At 33.9% G+C, this 23,302-nt stretch overlaps 1 protein-coding gene across 5 annotated transcripts in view; it reads left to right on the top strand.

The window, feature by feature from the left end:
* The first annotated feature begins 228 nt into the window (after positions 1-228).
* The window catches only part of Bru3 (bruno 3), a 559,287-nt gene continuing 536,213 nt past the window's right edge, over positions 229-23,302 (top strand). For 3 of the 5 annotated variants that reach the window (XM_049840303.2, XM_049840304.2, XM_049840305.2), the window contains exon 1: positions 229-1,690. In XM_049840303.2, the coding sequence (XP_049696260.1) occupies positions 1,351-1,690 (340 nt within the window). In that variant the 5' untranslated portion in view covers positions 229-1,350. Of the gene's footprint in view, positions 1,691-15,721; positions 16,268-19,397; positions 19,455-23,302 lie in introns of those variants that run through there. The other 2 variants (XM_049840306.2, XM_049840302.2) reach the window with 2 other exon arrangements.

Raw genomic sequence — 23,302 nt, forward strand, 5'->3', positions numbered from 1 at the left:
TTTTTATAAAGCGATTTTAGGTTAAAAAAAAATATGCAATCGAATTATAATGTTACTGTAATGTAGGTATATATAACTATAATAATAAAAATACACATTTAAATAAATAACATTTGTAGATACCTTAGAATTTTATTCCATAAAATATACAATTTTAAATATTAAAAAAAAATCACAAAATTTAATTCACAAAAACTGTCCACAAATAACAAAACAAGAAACCTGTACACATAAACACCACCGGAATAGCGAAACAAGAAATTTCAAATAATCAACCTATTCACACAAAGCGAATTTACTCGCGATCTGAGGGTGAGTGAAAGGGAGGATTGTATCAAGACTCGAGACTCCCCATGGCAGCTATGAGGGGACCTCGGAGGGAATTTTAGGTTAGTGGACATGTAGGCATATAGACGGGAACACGGCAAATTTGTTGTCTCATTTAGTTCGTGTTTTGTGCTTTTCGTTTGTGCGTCAAGTCATGGTTAATCGTCGTCAAGTGCTAAGTTAAGTTAGATAATAATTTAGTGATAAGTGTACCAGTAAAAAATGAACAGTTTTTCTTGTTGACATTTTCGTGTGTACTGTGACAAATTGCGTGTGAACAATCAGAGGTAAACGGCGGGATAAAATAAAATAAAAATATATAAAAAATATACTGTGTGTCGGACCGCGGTTTGTTTGTAAACAGAGCCCCGTGTGACGCGCTCTCGCTACGTAAACACTAACATTATATACTTTTTTCACGTGTGGAAAAACTCAGTAATAACATTCTAAATTAAAGGAAATATTTAAAAACTTTTCGGAAAATTGTGCTAGGATAATTATCGCTCAAAAATTAATGTGTAGATTTAGCATCGTGCCAAATTTTTCTCATTGTTAATTATAATTATTAATTCATTAATTAATATAAGTAAATGTTATATATTAAGGTGTATTTATTAATTAAATCAATGTGCAATATTAGTAAAATAACTGTTAAATATTAATATTTATAAAATAATAAATAGAACAAAAAATATCACTCATAAAAAACAGAAATAAATCCGCGTCAGTGAGAAAAACGGGGGGACGGCTGTACTGCCTACTACTGTTACTATACCGATCAATAATATTACGCATTACGGGGTGACTGTGAGAAGAGACGTAACGCACACAGACGCAGCTCTGACGCACACTCACACAAGCCAGCCCCACCTCCTAAACACTCGCCCTCCGCGAAAAACGAAAGTAAACACGAGTGAGCTTTAAAAAAACTTGCAAACCGAATTTATAGATTAAGTCAACTGAAGTACAAAGCACTGTGATTAAAAATTTGTGTTCATTAAAGTCTGTTAACTGTGATAAACAATGCTTGTGGGAGCGAATATGCGTAGTGTGAACCCGATGCTGTTGGGTTACAATATGCAGAATGTGAGCATGGTGAGCGTGCCTCACAGCCGGGAGTCGAGCATCGGCACGGCGCCGTCGACGCCGGTGCACGGCGCGAGCGAGAACAAGCGCGCGTCGCCGCTGACGCCGGCGGAGCGCACGGGCGCGCCGCCGGGCGCCGGCAAGGACGCCGTCAAACTGTTCATAGGCCAGATACCGCGACATCTGGAGGAGGACGACCTCCGGCCCATGTTCGAGGAGTTCGGCAAGATTTACGAGCTCACCGTGCTTAAGGATAAGCACACGGGCATGCACAAAGGTCGGTAATGATTTATAGACGATTAGAAACGTGTAAGAAGACTTACCGTCTTCCTTTTCCAGCATCTTTGTAGCAGAATATTGAAGGACGATAAGGATTGGAACGACGGCGTTTTGTTTGGAAAATCTTTGACAAGTACTGTAATTGGCTCGAGACTAGCCAAGATCGTGTTTTTGTTTCGCAACTGACAGACGTAGACAAAACAGTTTTTATTGTTTAGCGTCGCTATGAAATGTCCAGTTAATGCGGAAAGTGGGTTTATTTTGTAAGCCCAATTTCAAAAACTGATAGTGACTTAATGAATACTAATCTATAAATATAATGATTTAGTAATAAATCCTAAAAAAAGGACAAAATAATAAATTATTCTGATTTTGAATCTTGAGCTATTAAATGTTTGTATTTAGCTGTAGGTACAAACTGTCTAAACATTTATTTAAATTAAGAAAATAATTACTTTCATTTTGCTTTGACATCCTTCAACACTAATAAAACACAAAATCAAACATCCCCTATCGATCCGAAGGTGAAAGTAAGTGAGTGCACCCATGTATCTCTTCAAGTTGTAAAAGTCAGCCGAGAGGAACAGTTACTTATCACAGTTCCGGGGTGTTCCAACTGTGTGCCGCACTATCGTTTAGTGAGCACACCACTATTGTTTCTCAAATGATGTATCGATATTGTCGTGGTGTTTAGGTATTGACAGCGCTAAATGGGGCTTGGAAAGTGAAAATTTATTTGTGAAATTGTTTCTGATGGTTTTTGAGTTATTTATTGCTGATGTGTTTGTTGTGGTCTAATAAAAGTATTTCTGTGTTATTGCATTTTTTGTGTACGGATCAAATAATAGTTTAGACCTTGAAGAAAGGTATTCGATCAATGCATTATTCATCAAAAAATATTTCCGATTTTCTTTTCGATCACAAAAACAGTTCACGTACTAAATTAACGGAAAATACGAGGGAAAATAAAGGGAAATGCCAATTTAGAGCAAGCTGAAAGATTATATTAGGGTATGCAAGTAATGGATCCCCATCCACCTTTTACATTTCTCTTGCCACCTTCGAAGAGATAAACTGGGGTTCTCTGTGACCCCACCGTGAAATGGGGTGATTCTTCGCCTAGGGGTCCAATGTACCTACTTGGTTAATACAAAAATGTTGTACGATTCAACTAAGGGTTGAAGATAAAGGCAACACTCGGAAGTTGAGAATTATTAACGGAATCAAAAATGAAGAGGTTTTTAAAACGATTGTTATTACTGGATATAAAATTTGGAACACTTGTTTTTTCATGAAATAATGTTCCTTTTTAAAAGTTACCGGATAAATAATATCCGTTCAATTTTATACACTCTAGGGGTTAGTCCTTGTAATCTATTGAATGGTTCTATTTAGCATTTATTTAGATCAATGCCAGTTTAACTAGTAAAAAAAATAATTACAAACAAAAGTTAGGACTACCAAAGAAAAGTTGAAAAGAGCAGCAAATCCTCTACTTAAGCACAAGTTTTTTCTTAAAGATGAGACAAAAGCTTACTTTCTTAACAATAGCTCTAGTTTAACACATCACTTGTCACGTGTGTGACAGCGTGATTCGTGCTTTTTTTATTACTCAGTATGCGACCCGCCGTAATCCTAAGGTGACGTGACTTGCCCCTTATTTATTGTTAAACTTTGATTTTTATGTGTGTTTTATTGTGTAGTCAGTATATCCCGTCTTTTTTATTCGAAGTTAGTATATTGTTTTGTTATGCTTTTTCTTATATTTAATTGTTAGGCCATTTATAAAAAAAACTTTAAGTAAAAAATTTTTTTATGAACAGAATCCTAAAATATTACACCGCAACTGCACAGATATAAAACTCACACATACTTACGCGGGAATACTAGAACGAGCGAGAGAGTAAGTCAATGGCCGCTGACAAGTAACTGATAAACTCAATCCATCTCCCTCACTCCCATACAGAATAAAAATTATTGCGGTTAGAAACGGTCGTAAAAATAACAAAACACAAGTACATACATACATCAATGTAACACAATCCAGAGAAATAGCTTTATCGTTTTTTCCTCGCGTGCCCGTTGCAACGCTTTTCAAGTTTCGGCTTTCATACACTTTTATTTGTACAGTCACACGCAAACGGTGTTATGACGCCAAGTGAAAAATTTGTCGCGGACACACTTTTGTTCGTTTTGCTGCAGTTTCGTGTTTCACCGTTGTTTGTGACTGTACTCGGTATGGTTTTGACTGCCCTCATTACAAGAGGTATTCGTGTAAAGATTTTTAGTATGATGTCGTTGTAAATTGTTTTAGACGGTCGTATGAGGTTGATAAGAGATTTATTGGTAGTTTAATGAAAAGCCGTGTTGGATACCGGAATTATGAATACACTTGGCAAAATGAATGCTATATTTTTAAATCTTATCTATATATTATGAAAAAAAAATCCTATTTTTAATTTATTCTATTATTTTTTTATATGAAATAAATACTTTTGATCCTTTATCTCCAAAGTTCAAAGACTCCAAATGAATAATCCTTCTACAATAAAACAAAATTACACCCATTCAAATAATTACCAAAAACGAAAATTTATAATTACAAGTGACACATTACAGGGCTACCATCATTAATAATTTGAACATCGCAATTACAATAAGTGGTTGTATTGTGAAGGGCTGGCACATAAAATTTAATTATGGTTCCGTACGAAAGGACACTTGTAATATTTATCAAGGATGGCAGGAAAAAGGCAGTATCCTCAAGTATAAAATTTTGTACTATAAATTTCTCACCCCTTTTGTTATGGTTATATTAAATTGGGAACCCCGTGGGGTTTTGATTTAATGTGTTTTTAAATAGGAGCTTGTTTTATGTATTATGAGTTTATTAAGGTCAGGTATTGAAGGGTTGGATCGCGCGAAGTTTGTTTAGGATTTATTGGTATGTTTTTGGTAAATTAATTGGTTTCTGCGATTACTCAATACGTAATTGATTTTTGTGTACAGATGGTAAATGATGAAAATTTTGTTATGGCCGTTATTTCCTTTTTTTTATCACTGTTTTTTTACATCAGAGATGTGATAATTTAACTTGAAGGTGAATTATGAGAAACGTGGTTTAGTCTATATTATAACTAGGTTGTTAGAATCCTATACAGTATTACTAAGATGCTTCCCACGTGCAGTCGAAAAGCATTAAATTGTTGAACAACGCACAAGTTATAACAGCTAGTTCAAAGTTCTTAACCATAAATGACATAAGAGTCAAAACTTAGCCAGCAGCTATTCGATGCTATAGCTTCAACTTGCAGGTGCTTTTAAGTTGCCTTGAGGCTTCCAAGAGGAGCCTATTTTGGTATTGGGTATTGGGGTGGTGCGTGATTTGAGGAGTAAGTCACGTGCTAGGTGTAAAGTATGTTATGTTATTCGGCAATGAATGGTAATGTTAGAATTGTTGAATGTATTTTTGGTAATTATTTGAATGTAACTAGTTTAAAGAGTATCTATGGTCATGGACTTTTATAGAGAAGATAAATAAATATATGAAGGTTTAGATTAATAGCTTTATAATTATAGCACTACTGATACTATACCTTGAGATTACACTATCAGCGTTCTATCATATCAGCAAAAAACAAAATCTTCCAGAAAAATATTACAAAAAATCCGCCACGCTTGAGTCCCACCGCTCAACTTACCATAACCTCTATTCCTTTACCATAAAGCTCATTTTCCCTTAACCTTGAAATTCACAGCCGTTACACAGGAGGTTGCAAAATTGACGGGTACGTTAACGAACGAATAAGCCGGTTCAAAGAACAACCAGAGTGGGCTTAAAGAGAAATAAAAGTTAAAAAAATGAAGGCGCGTTTTCTGCTCGATTGGACGAAAACTGGTGCCCAGTGGGTGTGTGAAACCGCTTTTGTAAAATAGGTTAAGTAAGTAATTATTTTATACTTTCGTTTTTACTTGCCTAAGGGGGTTTGGTCTTGACATATTTTGGTGTAGTAAAAAATATTTTTTTGAATTATAAAAAAAATTGTTTGATCAAAAAACATCAGCATATAGGTTTTTGTTCAATACGTGGGACGTATCGTAGGCGAAGAATATATTTTTTTTATTCCAGAAACTGAAATCTACAAGAAATATATAAATAGGATATAGCCTTCTGAGAAATTCTCTATTACAAATGAACAGCAAAAAAGTATAAATAAACAAACATGATTTTCAACATTTTATTTTTCTTCTGTATCAAAACTTATTTAACTTGCAAACCTAAACAACAATAACTGATATTAAATCACAATATACGATTGAAGCAGTTATTATCGGGAGTAATTATGCAACCGGCTGAAAGTAGGTTAGTCTAATCGAGATCTAAGCCGGCATAGCTAGAAGCCACGCATGGCAATAACAGTTGAAATATTGCAACGCATAATTGGTGACGGCTGACTCGCATACGGCTGATATGTGGCTGATACAGAAAATTGCATGTGAGGGTTCTGGGTAATTACGCTGATAATACTACGTAGATATGAAAAGATTTTGATATGAGGCTGAAGAGCTAGAAGTATGTTTTAATGATGTTTTGAGACAGACAGATACCTACACATTTTATTTTAGGTATAATTGGTAGGAGTCATTTGAACATCTTTGGCAGTTTTTAGGGGTGGTCTTCGTCTTGAAATCTAAGCCGGTATAACTAGAAACCGAGCATGACAATAACGGTTGAAATATTGCAACGCATAATTGGTGACGGCTGACTCGCATACGGCTGATATGGGGGGTTACTTCGGCTGTTGGCTGATAGGAAAAATTGCAGCAGTCATGTGAGGGGTGGAAGGTAGTTATGATGCTTTGTACTTGTTAAAATATCTTGAAATTAGGTAAAAGCTAGAAAAAAATAAACCCGTGAATGATTTTAGTCCAGTTGTAAACGGCGAACATGCCGCCTACTTAAAAAATTTTTGGGAGTCTAGGATAAATGTGAGTCCTTCTTTGGGTACACAAGATTTTCTTCTTTTTTCAATGCCAATTTACCACAAATACAATTTACGTTACGTGTAGGAAAAACGTTGGACGAATGTAGACGAATACCAATTGATAATTGGCATTCCTTTGACTCAGGTTAATTTCGACAAAAATTGGGACAAAAACCAATCAGTTTTGGGCATACGAAAAAAATATTGTAGGAATTATATTGATGGCGATTCTACAAAAAAGCTTTACTTTGTTGCCAGCAAATAAAATACGTACAGAATACTTTTTTTCTTTATTACTTAATATCCTTAACTAAATACAGCAGAATCCTTGAAACATGACTCTTAATATAAGTGTCAAGTCTGGCGTAAACATCTTAATAGTAAGTTTTTTTGCCAAAAAATAATACGAACAGAGGTCGATCAGGTCAGACAAATGAAAATTAACGTCACAACCAAATCTGGCTAATATCCAAAATACTATAATGTCTCTGAATATATTTTAAGAGACTGTTGAAACTTTTTAAAATAGAAATTCGAGATTTTCCACTTTTAAAAAGTGGGAATTCATATTTTTGTATACATGGTGTGTAAAGTATGTGTAAAGCAGTGGAATAATTTAAACAATTATATTTTAATATAGTTGGTCAAAAAGTTAAAAATACAATATTTTCAATAAGTTCGTATGATACTTTAAAAAATCTACATTTGATAAATGCCAGCTAATCTCTCTTCTCTATCTTTTCTACTGTCAGTGAGATTTTAAACTATCTTTATACACCATAAAATATTTAAATTCTATATTGCAAGCTCATTTAGATTAAAATAACATCCTGTACACTTGTAATGCTACGTCGTAGCCACCTACGGTTCGTAGTGCAGCTACGATGCTACGCTGCTACGCTGCTACAGTTCCACAGGTATGAAATGGGTCAATTGCTTACGTATTTCTAAGATCATATTATTTTATGTAGTGTACAGAGTTCTTTAGGAAATTTGAGTGGTTTAAACCATTTATTCACATTTTGGACGAAACATAACGTCATAATGTGTGAGAGAATATCAGGAGCCAATTTCTTAAAGTGCCTACGTATGTCTCAGTTTTACATCTCATCTCGGGACCGATGTTTAGTACTTGAGTCTGTGACTCTTTACTATCGGCCCGTCGGCAATATAATCTATTTGCTGATTGGGTGTAATTTACGAGACAGCTCTCGGTACACTGAGTATATTGGAAAAGGTTAATATTTACCAGAAGTGCTTAGAATGTATTATGTCACTGTTTTGGGTGAACTATTTTTAGAATATTACTAGCTTCTGTCAGCGGTTTCACCCGCATCCCGTGGGAACCTCTGCACGAACCCGGATAAAAAGTAGCCTATAACCTTCTTCGATAAATGGGCTATCTAAATAAATTATTATTAATTGTTCAAATCGGACCTGTAATTCCTGAGATTAGCGCGTTCAAACAAACAAACAAACTCTTCAGCTTTATAATATTAGTATAGATACTTATAGCAATACCTGAAAATGTTTACAATAAGAGCCTCTTCAGAATTATAAAATGCAATTTTATGCGTCAATTTGAAAAAATGTATATTCCATCGTCGTTACAAAACAACATAAATTTAATCATCCATTATTAATCATACTATTAATTTGAGTGTACTTACAATATTTACTTAACACCTAAAATTAAACCATCAACAAAATATTTGAACACAAAAATTAAACAATCAAAATCACCCAAAACAACACCGATTTAATAACACTACAATAACCTCGTGTAATCGACAAATATTTGAACAAAATTACAAAATTTCTTCGTTAATCCGACCTCATTAAACAAATACCCTTTACCTCAACCATGGAGAACTAAATGACTAGCGGAGATGTCACAACGGAAAATCTCCTAAGAAAGTAGCGTTGACAAAATTCAGGTGTTCGGTGGACGAAGAACGTTACTGTCTCCGTCCTTATACGCCTTCTTTGGAACCCGCCCATTTTTCTAACTTACACACACAGACAGATCAAACACTTCACAAAAACTTTCTTTGACAGATATCTTAAAGAACCCAAACGCACGCCTCGTTGGTTCACTCATATCTAATCGTTGTGGTGATGATCACCGTACTTCTACTTACTTCTACCTAGTACGCGCCTAACCTGCCTTCTGAGGAGTTTGTTGCCTCACTTCTTCTTTCCAGTAATAACACATACATAGGAAGTGGTGAAGTGTAGGCGTTATTCTAACGTTTGAAAAGTGCTGTTTTCAGCCTACTTCAAAAACATGATCCTTGATTTGATTAACCATATGGCATCTCCGCTCATCTTTCGTTCCTCTGTCACCTCCACAAATACCATCGACCTTCGTAACAGTTATGACGACATTGTGACGTCATTGTCACCCTCAAACAATATAATCAGAAACAAGAGTTTGTTTACCGGGGTAGATGATGGTGCTGAGAAATGTATTTTGGGTAAAACTGAAGTTTTGAATATATGAGATGCCCCTAAAATATGAAAATTAAATAGCTATTTATTGATGAAATAGGTTATTATTGATGGAATCAAATATAGTTCATTTTATATAAAATTTCATCAGGTATAGATACAAAATAGGTGTTGTGAGATATGCTATCTGAGACACGGATCTGTAAGTTTAAATAGATACACGATTCAATATCACCTAAAACAATCATGATTATATATTGTGACATAGCCACAAGTAAACACAAACAGTGTATCTCCAATCAACCAGCATCCACAACTCAAACATCATCAAGTTTCTTATCACTCCAATCCTCCAAATGATTTGATCAATCAAACCAGAAGGCCTTGAAATTAATCAAAACACTGTCAACACACTCATACATAAACAAATTGACAATCTCTGCCTACTATCCCTGACTTTCTGTATCTGTATCACGCACACATCTACAAAATCTCGTAATTGACTCACCCACACATTTGTCATTCTCACCCACACATTTATGCACAAGGAAAATGTTCAACACACACATTGGAATAACGCCTAGTTGTGTTTCAAATGTAAGCAAGCGTTCCACGCACACAGATGTAAGTTTACCCTATAAATACATGAGATGTAGTGTAAGGGGTGATACACACGTGCACATTGGTATAAGTACGACTGCCCACACGTGATGCGGTAATTAAGTAAGGCTGGTTGATTGACGGTCGCTTGATTGCGCCGACCCGATCTGCGACCTGCTATGATCTTTGCTCACCCCTCTGGCTTGGCTGATGTTTAGCTGTGTAGCTAGGACTTGGTAAATAGGATAGGACATGGTAAACTGTAAATCTGTGGTAGGTTCAAGTGGTATGAGAAATTCAATATCTTGGGAACTTTCACTATCACTGTAGTGAAAGGGGTGATTAGGGCTATTTCATAATGAGTATAAAAGTAATCTATTGAGTCTACCACATACATGTGTAAAGCATATCCATGCTATTATGTATGTTTGTTTGCACCCTAAATGCTCGAAAATTATTAATCCGGTTTTTTCCCTGTTGGAAAGTAAAAAAATATTTTATCTGGATATTGAAATAAGCTCTCCTGGGTCGTCAGTGAAACTGTGGCAAAACAGCTAGTGGGTTTCATATTTAAAATCAAGTTTTGTCATAATTAATTATTAAGCTTGTCATTTGTTTTGGCTGATTTTGATTGGCTAATCTGACATTTACTTTACTTCTAAGCTACTTAGACCTTACTGTGTAGATATAATATGATATTTCTACACACAAAAAACAACAATCTACCGCACTAGCTATTGATAACGCAACCAACAAAAGGCTCGGTTAGATTTCAATTTAGGTCAGGACGTAAGAAATCCTTTTCCTTCATTGTTCGCAACGAGTGTACAAGCTAAATTACATCAAATGGCCTTCAATTGATCTAGTCTTAGAATACGCGCAAACTGCCGACTAAAATGTGGGCCGACAGTTGCCTCATAGTATATAGTTTTTTAACACGCTTATATTAGTTTCACTTGTAACAAACTCTTGCAATCTTCATTTGATCCACTTCCCGGTCTTCGATTAGAACGAAATTTTGCTGACGCTCTGAGTTCTGATGACAATACATGACTAGCTAAGAAACGTCATTAAAAAAAGCGTGTTTTTTAAACTATTTGTTCATATCAATCTTGCTTCCAATAAAAGTTTTCAGTCGGTCTGATGGAGGCTATATAAATACCTCATCTCCCGAGCCTTTCCAACTGTGTTGGGTTCGGCTTCCAGTCTTACCAGTTACAGCTGAGTACCAGTATTTTACAAGGAGGGAATGCCTATCTCAACTCTTCAACCTATTACCCGGGCAACCCAATACCTCTCGGTAAGACTGGTGTCTGACTTACTGGCTTCTGATTACACATATCGACTGCTAAAGATGTTCAATGACAGTCTAAATACTTGATCTTTGTGATGTGGTATTACCATTAATCTTCACACTGATTTATGAGAATACAAACTATTGGCCGACTAAAAGTTTGCAGTGTGTTCTTACTGGAAGCGCGAAGGATGGACTACATGCCGCAAAAGTAATTTGATAACGGTGTACAAGGATAGTCAATATTATCTGCCTAGGTTTTTTTTTTATGTAGGTCTACATATGTTTGAGTTAGTAAAGTATTGGTATTGGTCTAAGATTATTTTGTTACAGTGAACTATTTTCTTTTACTTGAATACTGGATTATTTATGACAGACAAATTTAATTTTATTTCCGTAAAATGTAGTTGCTATTTTTAAATGAACTATATAAATCTATTTTACAGACAAATTGTTTTAATTTGATGTGTTATAAGGTTAATTTTTTAAAGTCATTTTTGAAAAAAGAAATTATTATGAAAAATGGAGTAATATTTAAGGAATTAAAAATAGATTGTATAAAAATAGACTCAATGAGTGGTGGTATACTTAAAAAGTAGTTATGAGGTTCAAGGTCAGTCATGTTTCTTCCGCAATGACTGGCTAATTTATTTGTATCGAAAAATATAACTAGTCTATTTATATAAAGGTTCGTCAAACTATTTTGTATTTTACAATATGTATTATTGAAATAATAAAGATACTGTTTTAAAGTTTAATAATAAAAAGCATCTTGAGGATATTTCTTATTCATTACAACTTTGGTCTACCCGATATACCATCATAGCTATATTTATTATGATTTTAAAGTAATTGAAAGGATTCGTTTATCCTGCCCTATGTATCAGCTTTTCACACACAATTTCCATGTTTTTCTTATAATCAAAATTTTATTATTGATTTGGCAATTCCGTTCAAGTAACAAACAATTCAAGACACAGACAACAAAATAATAGTTAAACATATCACAAACAGCTACCGACAAAAACAATAAAAAGGCTTTTTAAACCATCAATAATAATTTACAGCAGAGAAGAGTTCATTCAACTGTATCGTAGCAACGTGCTACGCGTTTGTAGCGGCGTAGCTTCGTAGCCGCGTAGCTTCGTAGCAGCGTAGCAGCTGTAGACATTTTATGAACCGTTTTGTTAGACAGACAACTACGTGTTTGATATTTTTATTTTTATATTTTTGTATCTTTTAAAAGATGCGAAGTGTTATTGGTTTTGTGTCGTTTATTGGTATATAAATTATTTATTGTGAGTGAATGAACTGAAATTATTTATTTTTGTTTGCTAGCAATTTTTCTGGAAAAGAGAATAATATGAAAATGAATGAAATATTTGATGATTTGACAAGTAAATGTTTTTCTATTTGACTAGGGTACTTATTGAGAAAAAAAAAATTCTTGCCTATTTCATTTGGTAACGTAACTGAATAAAAAAAATACAAAAAATTAAATTGACATCCCTGTTTTGGTAAGACGGTTAAAAAAGTTGTAGTAGCAATAACAGGTTTATCAATTTTATAACATTAACAATACTAACAACTTTCTATCAGTTAACCAAACACTAAATCCCAAAACAAAACACACCACTTTATTGGTCTCTACATAGAGCCGACTCTACTACACAGAGATGTGTTACTCGGGTAGTTAATAATGCCCTTTGTAACGACTCTACGTGAGAGGCTCTATTTCCAAGGGTCAAGGTCTGGGAAGGATGTGTCTCTACGCGAATTTTCCTTTTTTTCGGCTAAAGTGGCCTTTTTGAGAGATTAGTTTTAGGACGGATAGTGTTTTGGATAATATTGTTAGTATAGGAAATGTGACTATCTTAGAATGTAACAGAATAGACAGGTCAGTTCATTTAATTTACTCACATATTTGTATGTTGAAGTGTATGTAAATAGAATACGAAGAGTATTATTATTTTTTGGATTGCAATAGTTCCCAAAAGAGTTGTCATAAACAGTTCAAATTGTGTCAAAAAAATTGGTGACCCACACTCTAGTTGAAGTGAGTCAGAAAAAATTAAACCCACAAAATTCTATCGCAACGCTCTTCACTTCATCCCGTCAGTCACATAAACACTAATAAAATAAGTTAATTAAACTAATAAACATAACTTTCGGCTTTTGTCTACACGCTATATAAGTCTAACTTCAACCAAACTTGCATATAACTAAGTTTACGTAAGAACGCACCATCAGTGAGACACGTGACTGTGTGTATAGTATAAATCTAGACACACGGCAGTGTGTCCGCCAAGTTCGAGCAAAAAAAGCGACACACCGGCCGTGGGTTATATTACATGAACCATTTCGGGCCAAATTCGACCCCCCTATAAAATCTATTTTATTTACGCAAATCAAATTTCTAGTATCTGTTGAGACCCCTCCACTTAACTAAAATACAAAATTTCATTAACATACCTATTGTAGGTTTTGAGATATTGACGTCAGAAAATCGCGATTTTTACTATACACTCACTGACTCACTCACTCATCAAAAACCTAGACCACTTCCAATGGTCGTATTGACTTGAAATTTGGCATGGAGGTAGGTCTTTATGTCAAGGTAAAGGAAAAAATCTGAAAATGGCCAAGTGTGAGTCGGTTTCAAAATAATGAAGGTGTAAAATACTCAGTGTAAATTTATACCCCTAAGGAACTAAAACGAACTAAATTTATCTATATTTATATAATATATCTTCGAATGGTCGTACCGATCTGAAATTCGTTACAAAGGTTTGTATTTAGTCAAAGTAAAAATCTGAAAACGGCTAAGTGTGAATCACTTTCGAAAATAACGAATGTGTAACTTTGATCCACGAACATAATATATGATAACATGTCATGTCAGTCAGTTGGTAAATCTAGTCCATTTAGTTAATCTAGTTCATTTCTTTGTAAGAAGCATAGTGCATATTCAAAAATCTGAAAGATAGTATAAATGAGACATTTCCTTAACTAACTTAATCATAAGAAAAAAATAAAATAAACAACCTTACAAAAATAAATGAAATCCCACCCAAAAAAAAAATGTGAAAGGCTGCCAAGTTCGATAATATGGAAATCCTTCGCCTATAAAAGAAGTGAGATCTGAATAAGTACCAAGTTCCATACATATACCTCAGTTAAAAATAGTTACTTTTTAATAATGTTACTTGGCAAGTTTTCACACACCTTGTTATAAACCTACTAAACGCAATGAATCAAGTATTTAATTTTCTATTAAAACTTGCCAAGTATTATCGAACTTGGCAGCCTTTCACATTTTTGTTTTGGGTGGGTATAATGATACCACACTCTTTTTGCAAATTTTAATTTAGGATTCGCTAAGACAACAACATGTAATGTACAACTTACGTGGTCGTGAATCTCTTAGGGAACTGTTTAAAAACATTAATATTATGACCGTGCCTTGCCAATTTATATATGAAAATATCATGTATGTTAGGAAAAACCTACATTTGTTTGATAAAATATGTGATAGACATAATTATAACACTCGAAATAAAAATAAAATAGCCATCCCGCAGTTTAGACTATCTAAAGTACATACATCTTTCATGGGATATTGTGTCAAATGTTATAATAAAATACCAGACAACATTCTGGAACTAAATGACATGCGGTTTAAAACTCATATAAAAGCCACACTTTGTAAAAACGCTTATTATAAATTAGAAGATTATATTCAAGATAAAAATGCTTGGAAACATGCTGGTCCTGCTCCATAGGACGCACTGACAGTATCAATAAAATTACACCCGCTAGTAAGATTGTGTTATTTTTTTGATTGTTTGTTTGTAACTTTGTACAAAAATATAAACTGATTTGTAAATGTGAACACCATGTAGCATTTTAACCTTTTTTTATTATTATTTATTCTCATATTCTTTGTCTATTGTGATTCTACATGATCTTCGCATGTTATTATAGTATGTATCAATACATACAAACTGTAATACCTATTATTTTAAAAAAAGAGTAACCATGGAGTTTCTTGCCCGTTCTTCTCCATAGGAAGCTACTTTTGGAATGGGCAACTAGAATCAACTTTATTTATATTTTTTTGACGTTCATAAGTGCTTGTGAAAGCCTAAGTGAAATAAATGATTTGACTTTGACTTTGACTTTGACTTTGATAGTGAAAAGCCCTAGATCGAAAACATTTATATCAAAATCCCTTATCAATGAATCTCTTTCAAAATAAATCATCCTCTGCGCCTTTTTCCTAACTATGTAGGGGTCGGCTTCCAGTCCAACCAGATTCATCTGAGTACCAGTGCTTTACAAGAAGCGACTGCCTATCTGACCTCCTCAACCCAGTAACCCGGGCAACCCGATACCACTTGGTTAGACTGGTATCAGACTTACTGGCTTCTGACTACCCGTAACGACTGCCGAGGATGTTCAATGACAGCCGGGACCTACAGTTTAACGTGCCATCCGAAACACAGTCATTGGTCTCTAAAATATACTTAGAAAATAAATAACTCTTTCAAAATATATAAAGTTTGAAGTTTGTAGTGATGTGTGCGTGATCGGCACATGCAGTCAGTGAGACACGTGCGTGACTGTGTGTATGTGTGCGTTGGGCGCATGCGCTGTGGTGTCGCTCGTCTCCGTGACGTCACGGTTGGTCGTGGAGTCAGTCCAGAGCCAGCCACGGCCGCGCACACGCCCGCCGCTCAGGCTCGCAGAAGCCACGCGCGTAAACAACAATAATAACAAGCCAATATGAACGCACACTTATGATAATACCCAAGACAAGCTAAACCCGTTTGGTGTATTTAGTTCGCATTTTGATGTATTCATTTCCACGTTGATGTTTCAATATTAATAAAATAAAATTTTAAAAAATTATTTAAAAATAAATAAAGAAAAGTTGTGTTTTGTGTGTTGACGTTCAGCGGCGGTTATTGCTGTGTAACAAAATCGATTATAAATCGTGTCTTTTTAGTGCCATTTTTAATTCTAAAAAGTGATATAATAGTAGTAGCGCTAACGATACTTATCGCCAGTACAAAGTTTAATATTTCATTGCCTTCACGCCTCTAAATATAGAATTTAAAAATCTCTTAAAATAGCCAAGCTTTCGAGTTAGACGCGCTAGTTAGTAAAGACATAGTCGAAGTTAAATTAGTCGATTTTATAAATATATCAATCATAATTACCTCGATGTCTCTAATCTGTGGAGGTAAGTTTCGGGGATAGGTGGAGATAGGCACAGAATTATTTACACGTTGGCTGAAAAAATCCGGTTGTATGTATGAACAATGATAAAAGCTGTGACATTGTCTGGCTCGTGACTCATAACATGAAACACAAACAAATTACGTCGCACTGTGGGTCGTTGACTGACAGTTTAAACAAACATAATTATAAAACAAAACACTGAAACGCTGATGAGCTGAAAGTAACTGAAAATAACGAAATATAGTTTAAGTGAAAGGGAAATGTGCTGAAAGGCTTAAAAGCTTTTTAGAGTAAGCTGAGACGTTAGGGAAATATTAAAAATAAGACTAGCGTGTTGAGATTTTAGACTTGGCGGTCATTTCTTTTGCTAGAAGACTGCATTTTTTATTCCATTTGGTCTTTATTATTATTAAAAAAAAATAGTACTATGTAGAAAGATGGATGTCAAAATTTGGTCCTAGTAGAACACAAATTATTATTATTTCATTTTGCAATAGTATAGAAGCTTTTGAAAATGTACTGAAGTCTTCAAAAACTACAGAAACCACAAAGATATTTTGTAAGAAAATAAATTCCATGACGAACCTCTCTCTATCTCAGTTTAGCCTACCGACTTCAAAGTTGCTTCCAGATTTATGACTGTACTAACTATATTTGACCTGAAAATTAATTAGGGACTTTACTTACTATCGCTGCGAAACTGTTTATAAATGGAGTTATTATTTTTGTGAATTAACTATAACTGAAGAATAAGACGGTTAAAGCTGGTAATGTCGGTAAAAGTGACCATTTTGTTTTGAGTAACTATGAATTCCAAAAATGATTCGGTATGTGTGAATTTATTAATTGAATATCAGTGTGAGTAGAGTGAATGTTTATGAAAGTAAAGAAGAAAACAAACAACAAAATAAACAAGTGCAAAAACAAACTCTCAAATCATACTCATAAAACATTAACCTTAATACGACGACGTTCTATCAGAAAAATAGCTCAATAAAACCACTGTGCAATAATGAAAACTTAATAACAAAACAAACGTTATCGCCCAAGTGAATGTTTTCGAACACTTTTATAATAAGATTTCTATTAAGATAAAGATATTTAAATGTTACGGATGCATCATGTAATAATTTGTGCCGAGTTTCTTGGCAGACTAGACCAAGTCAGGGGCTAGAATAAGTGTTATTATTGCAGCCAAACGATGGAAAAATATTTTTGAAGTTTTATTTCGTTATCGCACAGTGGTTTGGTGGAAAAAGTGTTTTATTGGCTGAACAGTGAATCATTTGGTTTGTGGTGTAAATTGAGATTGATTATAGACTCAATATTGGTGTGACTGACTTTTTTGTGTTTTGTTTGATATTGTGTTTTAGTGTGTTAATTTTGTGTGTGAGTTAGGTATCAGTGACAATTTTTTAACATTATTTGTGGATGATTTAATTTGCGTTTAAGATTAATAATAAGTGAATTCTAAATTTTTATTGAAATCAAAATTTGATACCAAGTACTGACTCATAAAATAAACTACGCAATAAAAAATATATCAAAACAAAAAAAATCTGCAAATTAAAATCACCATTAATATGTACAAGTGATCTATAATATATTATTCCTTATACGAGGAATTTCCTTTAAATAAGGACTCTAGGGACCTTGATAGAATCGAAGAAATGTACCGTATTTGGCTCGACAAAGCGATCTAGCTGGGACCCGTCTTTACGAAAACTTATTTAGAGGGTCAAATAGATTACCGAATAGAGTTCAATCTTGCAGGTAGGCTTTTTAATACGAATAGTAGATGAGGATTTATCAAACATGTATGGGTGACATTATTGACGAGAGTGATTGAAGTGGTATAAATAAAGTGACTTTGAAGTTGTGACATCATAATGTATTTTTTAAGTAAATTCTTGTTCAGTAAATTGAAGTTTGTTTAAATTCTAAATGTTTGTGGTAAATAACCAGTAATCTAGAAGAACTAATTTGAATCGTCAATCCACAATTTGCCACCTCGATCAAAAACATTGGGGTTTCGTTGTAGAATTAAAACAGTAAGCCAACAATGTTGCAGCTCTTATCATCAAAAAAACATACTAAAACCCATTCGTGTATGAAACAGCGTTTTTATAAGTACTACGTTATAAATACTGATATGATAATATCATGTTCATATTCATACAAAACCTCTCGTGAGATAAGAATCGAACATTTTGTACGACGATAACGCAATAAGTGCTAACGTGTAAAAAATTCATGGCAAAAGCCGATATTGTGTGCTTAACCGACTACGGTGAAAGAATGTCTGTAATTTCAGGATTGTGTTTGGTAAATATTTTTATGTGGAAACTTTTTTTTTGTTAAAATAGTGGAACGTGTCCACTGTGCTTTGGAATTTTGAGTTTTATTTTGAAAATGTTTTTTTTTTTATTTTTAATTTTGAAATTTTTTTTACTGCAAAATGAACATGATTTACAGCAATGGAAACACTCAATAAAATCTGAAAAAAAATGCTGATAGTAGGTTGTCCTTGAAAATATTTTGTTTCCTTGAATATTAGAGGAATTTTGGTTACTATGTCGAGAACTTTGCTACAAGTAAGCAAGCAAGATATCATGTAACAAATACCCAATAAATGTATTAAATACACCTCTACGGCATTGAGGCACGTAGATTCGTAGACGTACACTAACCTTGCTACGCCGTAGCGGCTACGGCGTAGACCACGCGCCTCTACGCTCGTTTAATCCTTTACATCTGTAGGGCTGAACTGCTTTAAGTTTCCTTCGACGACAAAGCTAGACTTCTAAGTTTCTAATACAGCCTTTGTTTGTTTAAGAGAAATAAGATGTTAAAGCTGTGGTTTGATGATAATTATTTTGGTTTTGAAAGTCTTGTTTTGTCAGGGAAATTCATTTAATTGTTTTAGTTTATCTTCTTAGGTATAAATTTTAGCTCTGTTTTATGTGACAATCGAAATTTCTTACTTGATTCATTTGATATTTTCGTCTTAAAAATATAAAGAGTGATCTTAACCAAACACAAAAATCTTCTGCAAACATTCCACCGTAGTCGGTTTTTCAGCAAAAAAATACAGTTTTCAATATAAAACATAATAAACAATTGCTTTTCAGAGCCGAGCGGTCTGATGTCAGAGCCGATATTGAGCCTTTACAAATCCCCCTTATCAGGTATGATAGTGTATCGTCAACCTACCTAAATATATTAAAGTTTTGATAACATAAGTTTTGATGTTCCTAATCGTATAGTTATAGTGTTACATGATAATGATATTGATGTGTGTATGTGTGGTTTATGAAACGATTAATTTTTGGGAGTTGAATGTCTATTTATTGATAATCATAGTGCAATAACTCAGTTTTCAAATATGTATTTTAACTACTATACATATTTTTTGGTTTGGTAACTTAATCGGGATATTTAAAACTTGGCTTATATTATTTTGCCCTGATTTTTAGCTTACATTATTTGACAAGAAAAATATTTTTATCATCGGATTACTTTGTCTCATTCAATAAACAAAACAGTTGGAACCATTTCATTCAAAAAAATTACATCACTCACACAAAAACCTTAAAATTACAATTCATTACAGTTACCTAAAACCTTCACAATACCTCCCAAGTCAGTCAATCTACAAAATGTCTAGTTTTACGGACATATTGACGTCACGTAAACCCAGACAGCGTAACTTGAATACAATAAAGAATAAATTAGTTTTTTTAAGTCCTCATTAAAATATAGTTGAAACTTAATAGCTAAATCTTTCTAGGATATTATCTTTTAATTAAAAAGTGACTTGATATAGCGCTGGCTTATGCGACGCTACTGTTTTTATAGGAACATTGTTTGTAGGCAAAATAAACATGTGTATATTTTTAAAACTATTATTTAGTATTAGGTAATATTCTGTGTTCTTCCTCAGTTTTCAATCTATAAAATATACCAGAATACTAAACTAGCCCTTCCAAATCAGCTGAAAAGGAATTACATTAAAAAACTCTTCTAATTTTTAAGTTGAAAACATAATACTCGTAAAAGCCATTCAGTCAAAGCAGGCCTAAAATTAGCAAAAGACATTTAAAATCACAATACATTTATTTATTTTCACTTAAACCATTACAAAGAAAATCCAACCCCAGATCATATTATTCACAATTTCCATAAACTAAACAGCATATTTATTGCTGTACAAAGAAAATCAGTTTCCTCTCCGCATGAAAGCCTCAGAAACCAATAAATCACCACTATCTCAGAAACCACGGTAAACGTATACTAAAATATCTTCGGCCAATATGTAAATGTCAATCACACAATGTGCAATGTATACATATACATAGTTTGTATACATTTTATTGGCTTTATTCTGTATACAGTAAACACACCGTCCGCGCAAGTCATCAATCAAAGCCTTTCAATTTATTACAAAAATGCCTAAACTGGTCCGACGTGAAATTTTTAAATTTTACCATATCGTGGCCATCTTTTTTTCGATATTTTGTCGCGTTAGTTTTTTTGGGGACTTTTTTTTTTGTTTGGTCCTATGTTGGAAAATAGTTTTTTATTAAAAAAAATGGTTGAAGCGTTGATGCGTAAATTGACAAACTATATTTTTTATTATTTAAAATGTATATGCTTTTGCCACACAACATACAAGTGTCGACTTTTACCTGTATTTTGTATATATGTAGCTTGTATATATTCAACTCTGAAATTTATAACGCTATTTTAGTTACTTAAATCCAAATCACCATAAAAATATCCTTCAATATTCATGCATGCACTTAATCCCAGACACGAAAATTACCACTTTGCTTAAAATTTGATCCCTTTTAGTCACTCAGACCAGACTTTTCTTTTGTACAGCGGAGTCTGTTTTCAGTCTCGCCAGATGCGGCACAAAGTTCGCTCCTGCGCTCACTAAGTAGTTTTTCAAACAGGCCAAGTAATTAAGGGCGAATCGAACCAAAAATCCATATTGTAAACTTGTAAACTTCAGTGCTAATAATTTGGGATAGTTGGAATTAATTTTGTTGTTTCATTTTGGGTGATGAGATAATGAAATGTAATGAAGATTTTAATGTTAGTTATTTTAATATATGTACATATCTTACTAATTTTTAATTATCTAACCAATGTAAAGGCTGCATATAGTACTGATAGTAACGCTTGCGGCCCGAAGGTCGGTATTGACCACCGTTCTGTTGATGAGTATTCTTGCTGCCGGTAGGCATAAATTTTCTACTTGTATATTACGGTGGTGATTTCAAAATATCTCTTATAATTTGACATTAACAGACTGCTTAGCCAGAGCAGCTATTCAGTGATAATTTGTTATTGACAGATTTTAAGCATTTCATAATTTTGATGACCGCCTCAAATAATTTGCCCCTCACTGTATACACACGGAACCATCAATTTTAAACGTGATGACGGCGACTGAAGTACTTTGGTAATGATTGTGGTTGGTGTGCGACCACCACAAATTGACTCCATTCATAGCAGTGCACATTTTATGACACGTTCCAACTGAGTATTTATTGGGCTGTGGTGATGTTGGAAAAATGTTTGATTTATGGAACGGAGTCATTATTTAATTGCGATGGTTCTTAGTGTATCGTTTGAGTTGATGTTTATGTACTGGCTTGTAACGGGTTTGTAGAACCAGTAACTTTCAAATGGTCTTAACAAAACCGGAAAACAATTTTGTTGATGGAAACGTTTTGGCCGATAAATTCCTGATCATTTGTGAGTAACGTTTGCACATACGTGTAATAGTATATAGGATTGGCCTTGCCTTAATTCAAAGAAATAGTAAAAGTAGTCACATTGTGTGATACAGCCGGGTAATTTAGAATACTCAGGCTAACTGATACTCTATCTCACATGTTACAGATACGAAAAGCGTAGATCTTGTTCAACTGGATATAATATACCGATCCACATATCATAATGACCTCTATCAAGATCACTACCACACAATAATAAGGCTCGAACAACGCAACATTTTATCAAAGAGGAAAATATCCTCAGTAAATCCGTACGTTAACAATCAGTTGGTAGAATTGCCATAATCAGTGGCACCTGTCACCTTCATATAAATCGTAGGTTATACATCCGTGCCAAGCTACCTTATGAGTTGGAAGCTATTTGCAAACCTCCACAATGAATTATATTAACATTTATTTTTGGTAAAATTTTGAGTAGATTTTTTTTTGTGCAGGTGTGAGATTGGTTTGATAATTAGGGATCAGTACTAGAAGTGAACAATGAAACAAGATGAAGTTATTTTACAATAATGTAGGTGGGGTTTATCAATGTGACAGTTTACTTTCATTGATAGACTGAAAAATATAGATCTCATAATAATATAGGACAAAAAGAAACGGCATCTTTAGAGGTCATAAGACTTCTAACTTGGCATCGAAAAGAGTAGCTTATTATTTTAAACAAACCCGATCTCGATCTCCACACGACAATCACATTGTAACCTTTACTTAACTTTGCAGCAGTCGGCCATCTTGCACTACCCTGCGGCATACATAAATTACCCACTTTTTCGATCACATACCCAGATTAAACGTCAAAGTCGTTCCCAGAAAAGAGTTCTTTCAATATGAAGTTCTGTATATTATTCCGAGTCAATTGAAGGCTTCAGGGTAACATGAGAGGTCGTTACTGGCAACCCACGCCTTGGGTCACTCTTTCGGTGACAGTCGATTACGGAAATAATTTGAAAAAAGAAATAGGTCGCGCAAGATTACGACTGAATATCGCTGAGGATATGAAAAAAGTATTTTGTTTTTGGTCGTGAAGTGTGTTTACTACGCAGCATTTTTTTTTGTTACCTAATCGATAGCTATGAAAGATTGAGTTTTGTATTCCTTATTTATTGACAAAAGTAAGCCAAAAAACAAAACTTTTCCATTTTGTACTTCGAGATCACAAGAATACTTTGTCTTGAAAACCAACAGTTATAATTCTTGTAAACTGCGCTTTAAAACGCTTTCTTTACATT

The sequence above is a fragment of the Helicoverpa armigera genome, chromosome 13 (assembly GCF_030705265.1).
Source record: "Helicoverpa armigera isolate CAAS_96S chromosome 13, ASM3070526v1, whole genome shotgun sequence".
Taxonomy (NCBI): Eukaryota; Metazoa; Arthropoda; class Insecta; order Lepidoptera; family Noctuidae; genus Helicoverpa; species Helicoverpa armigera.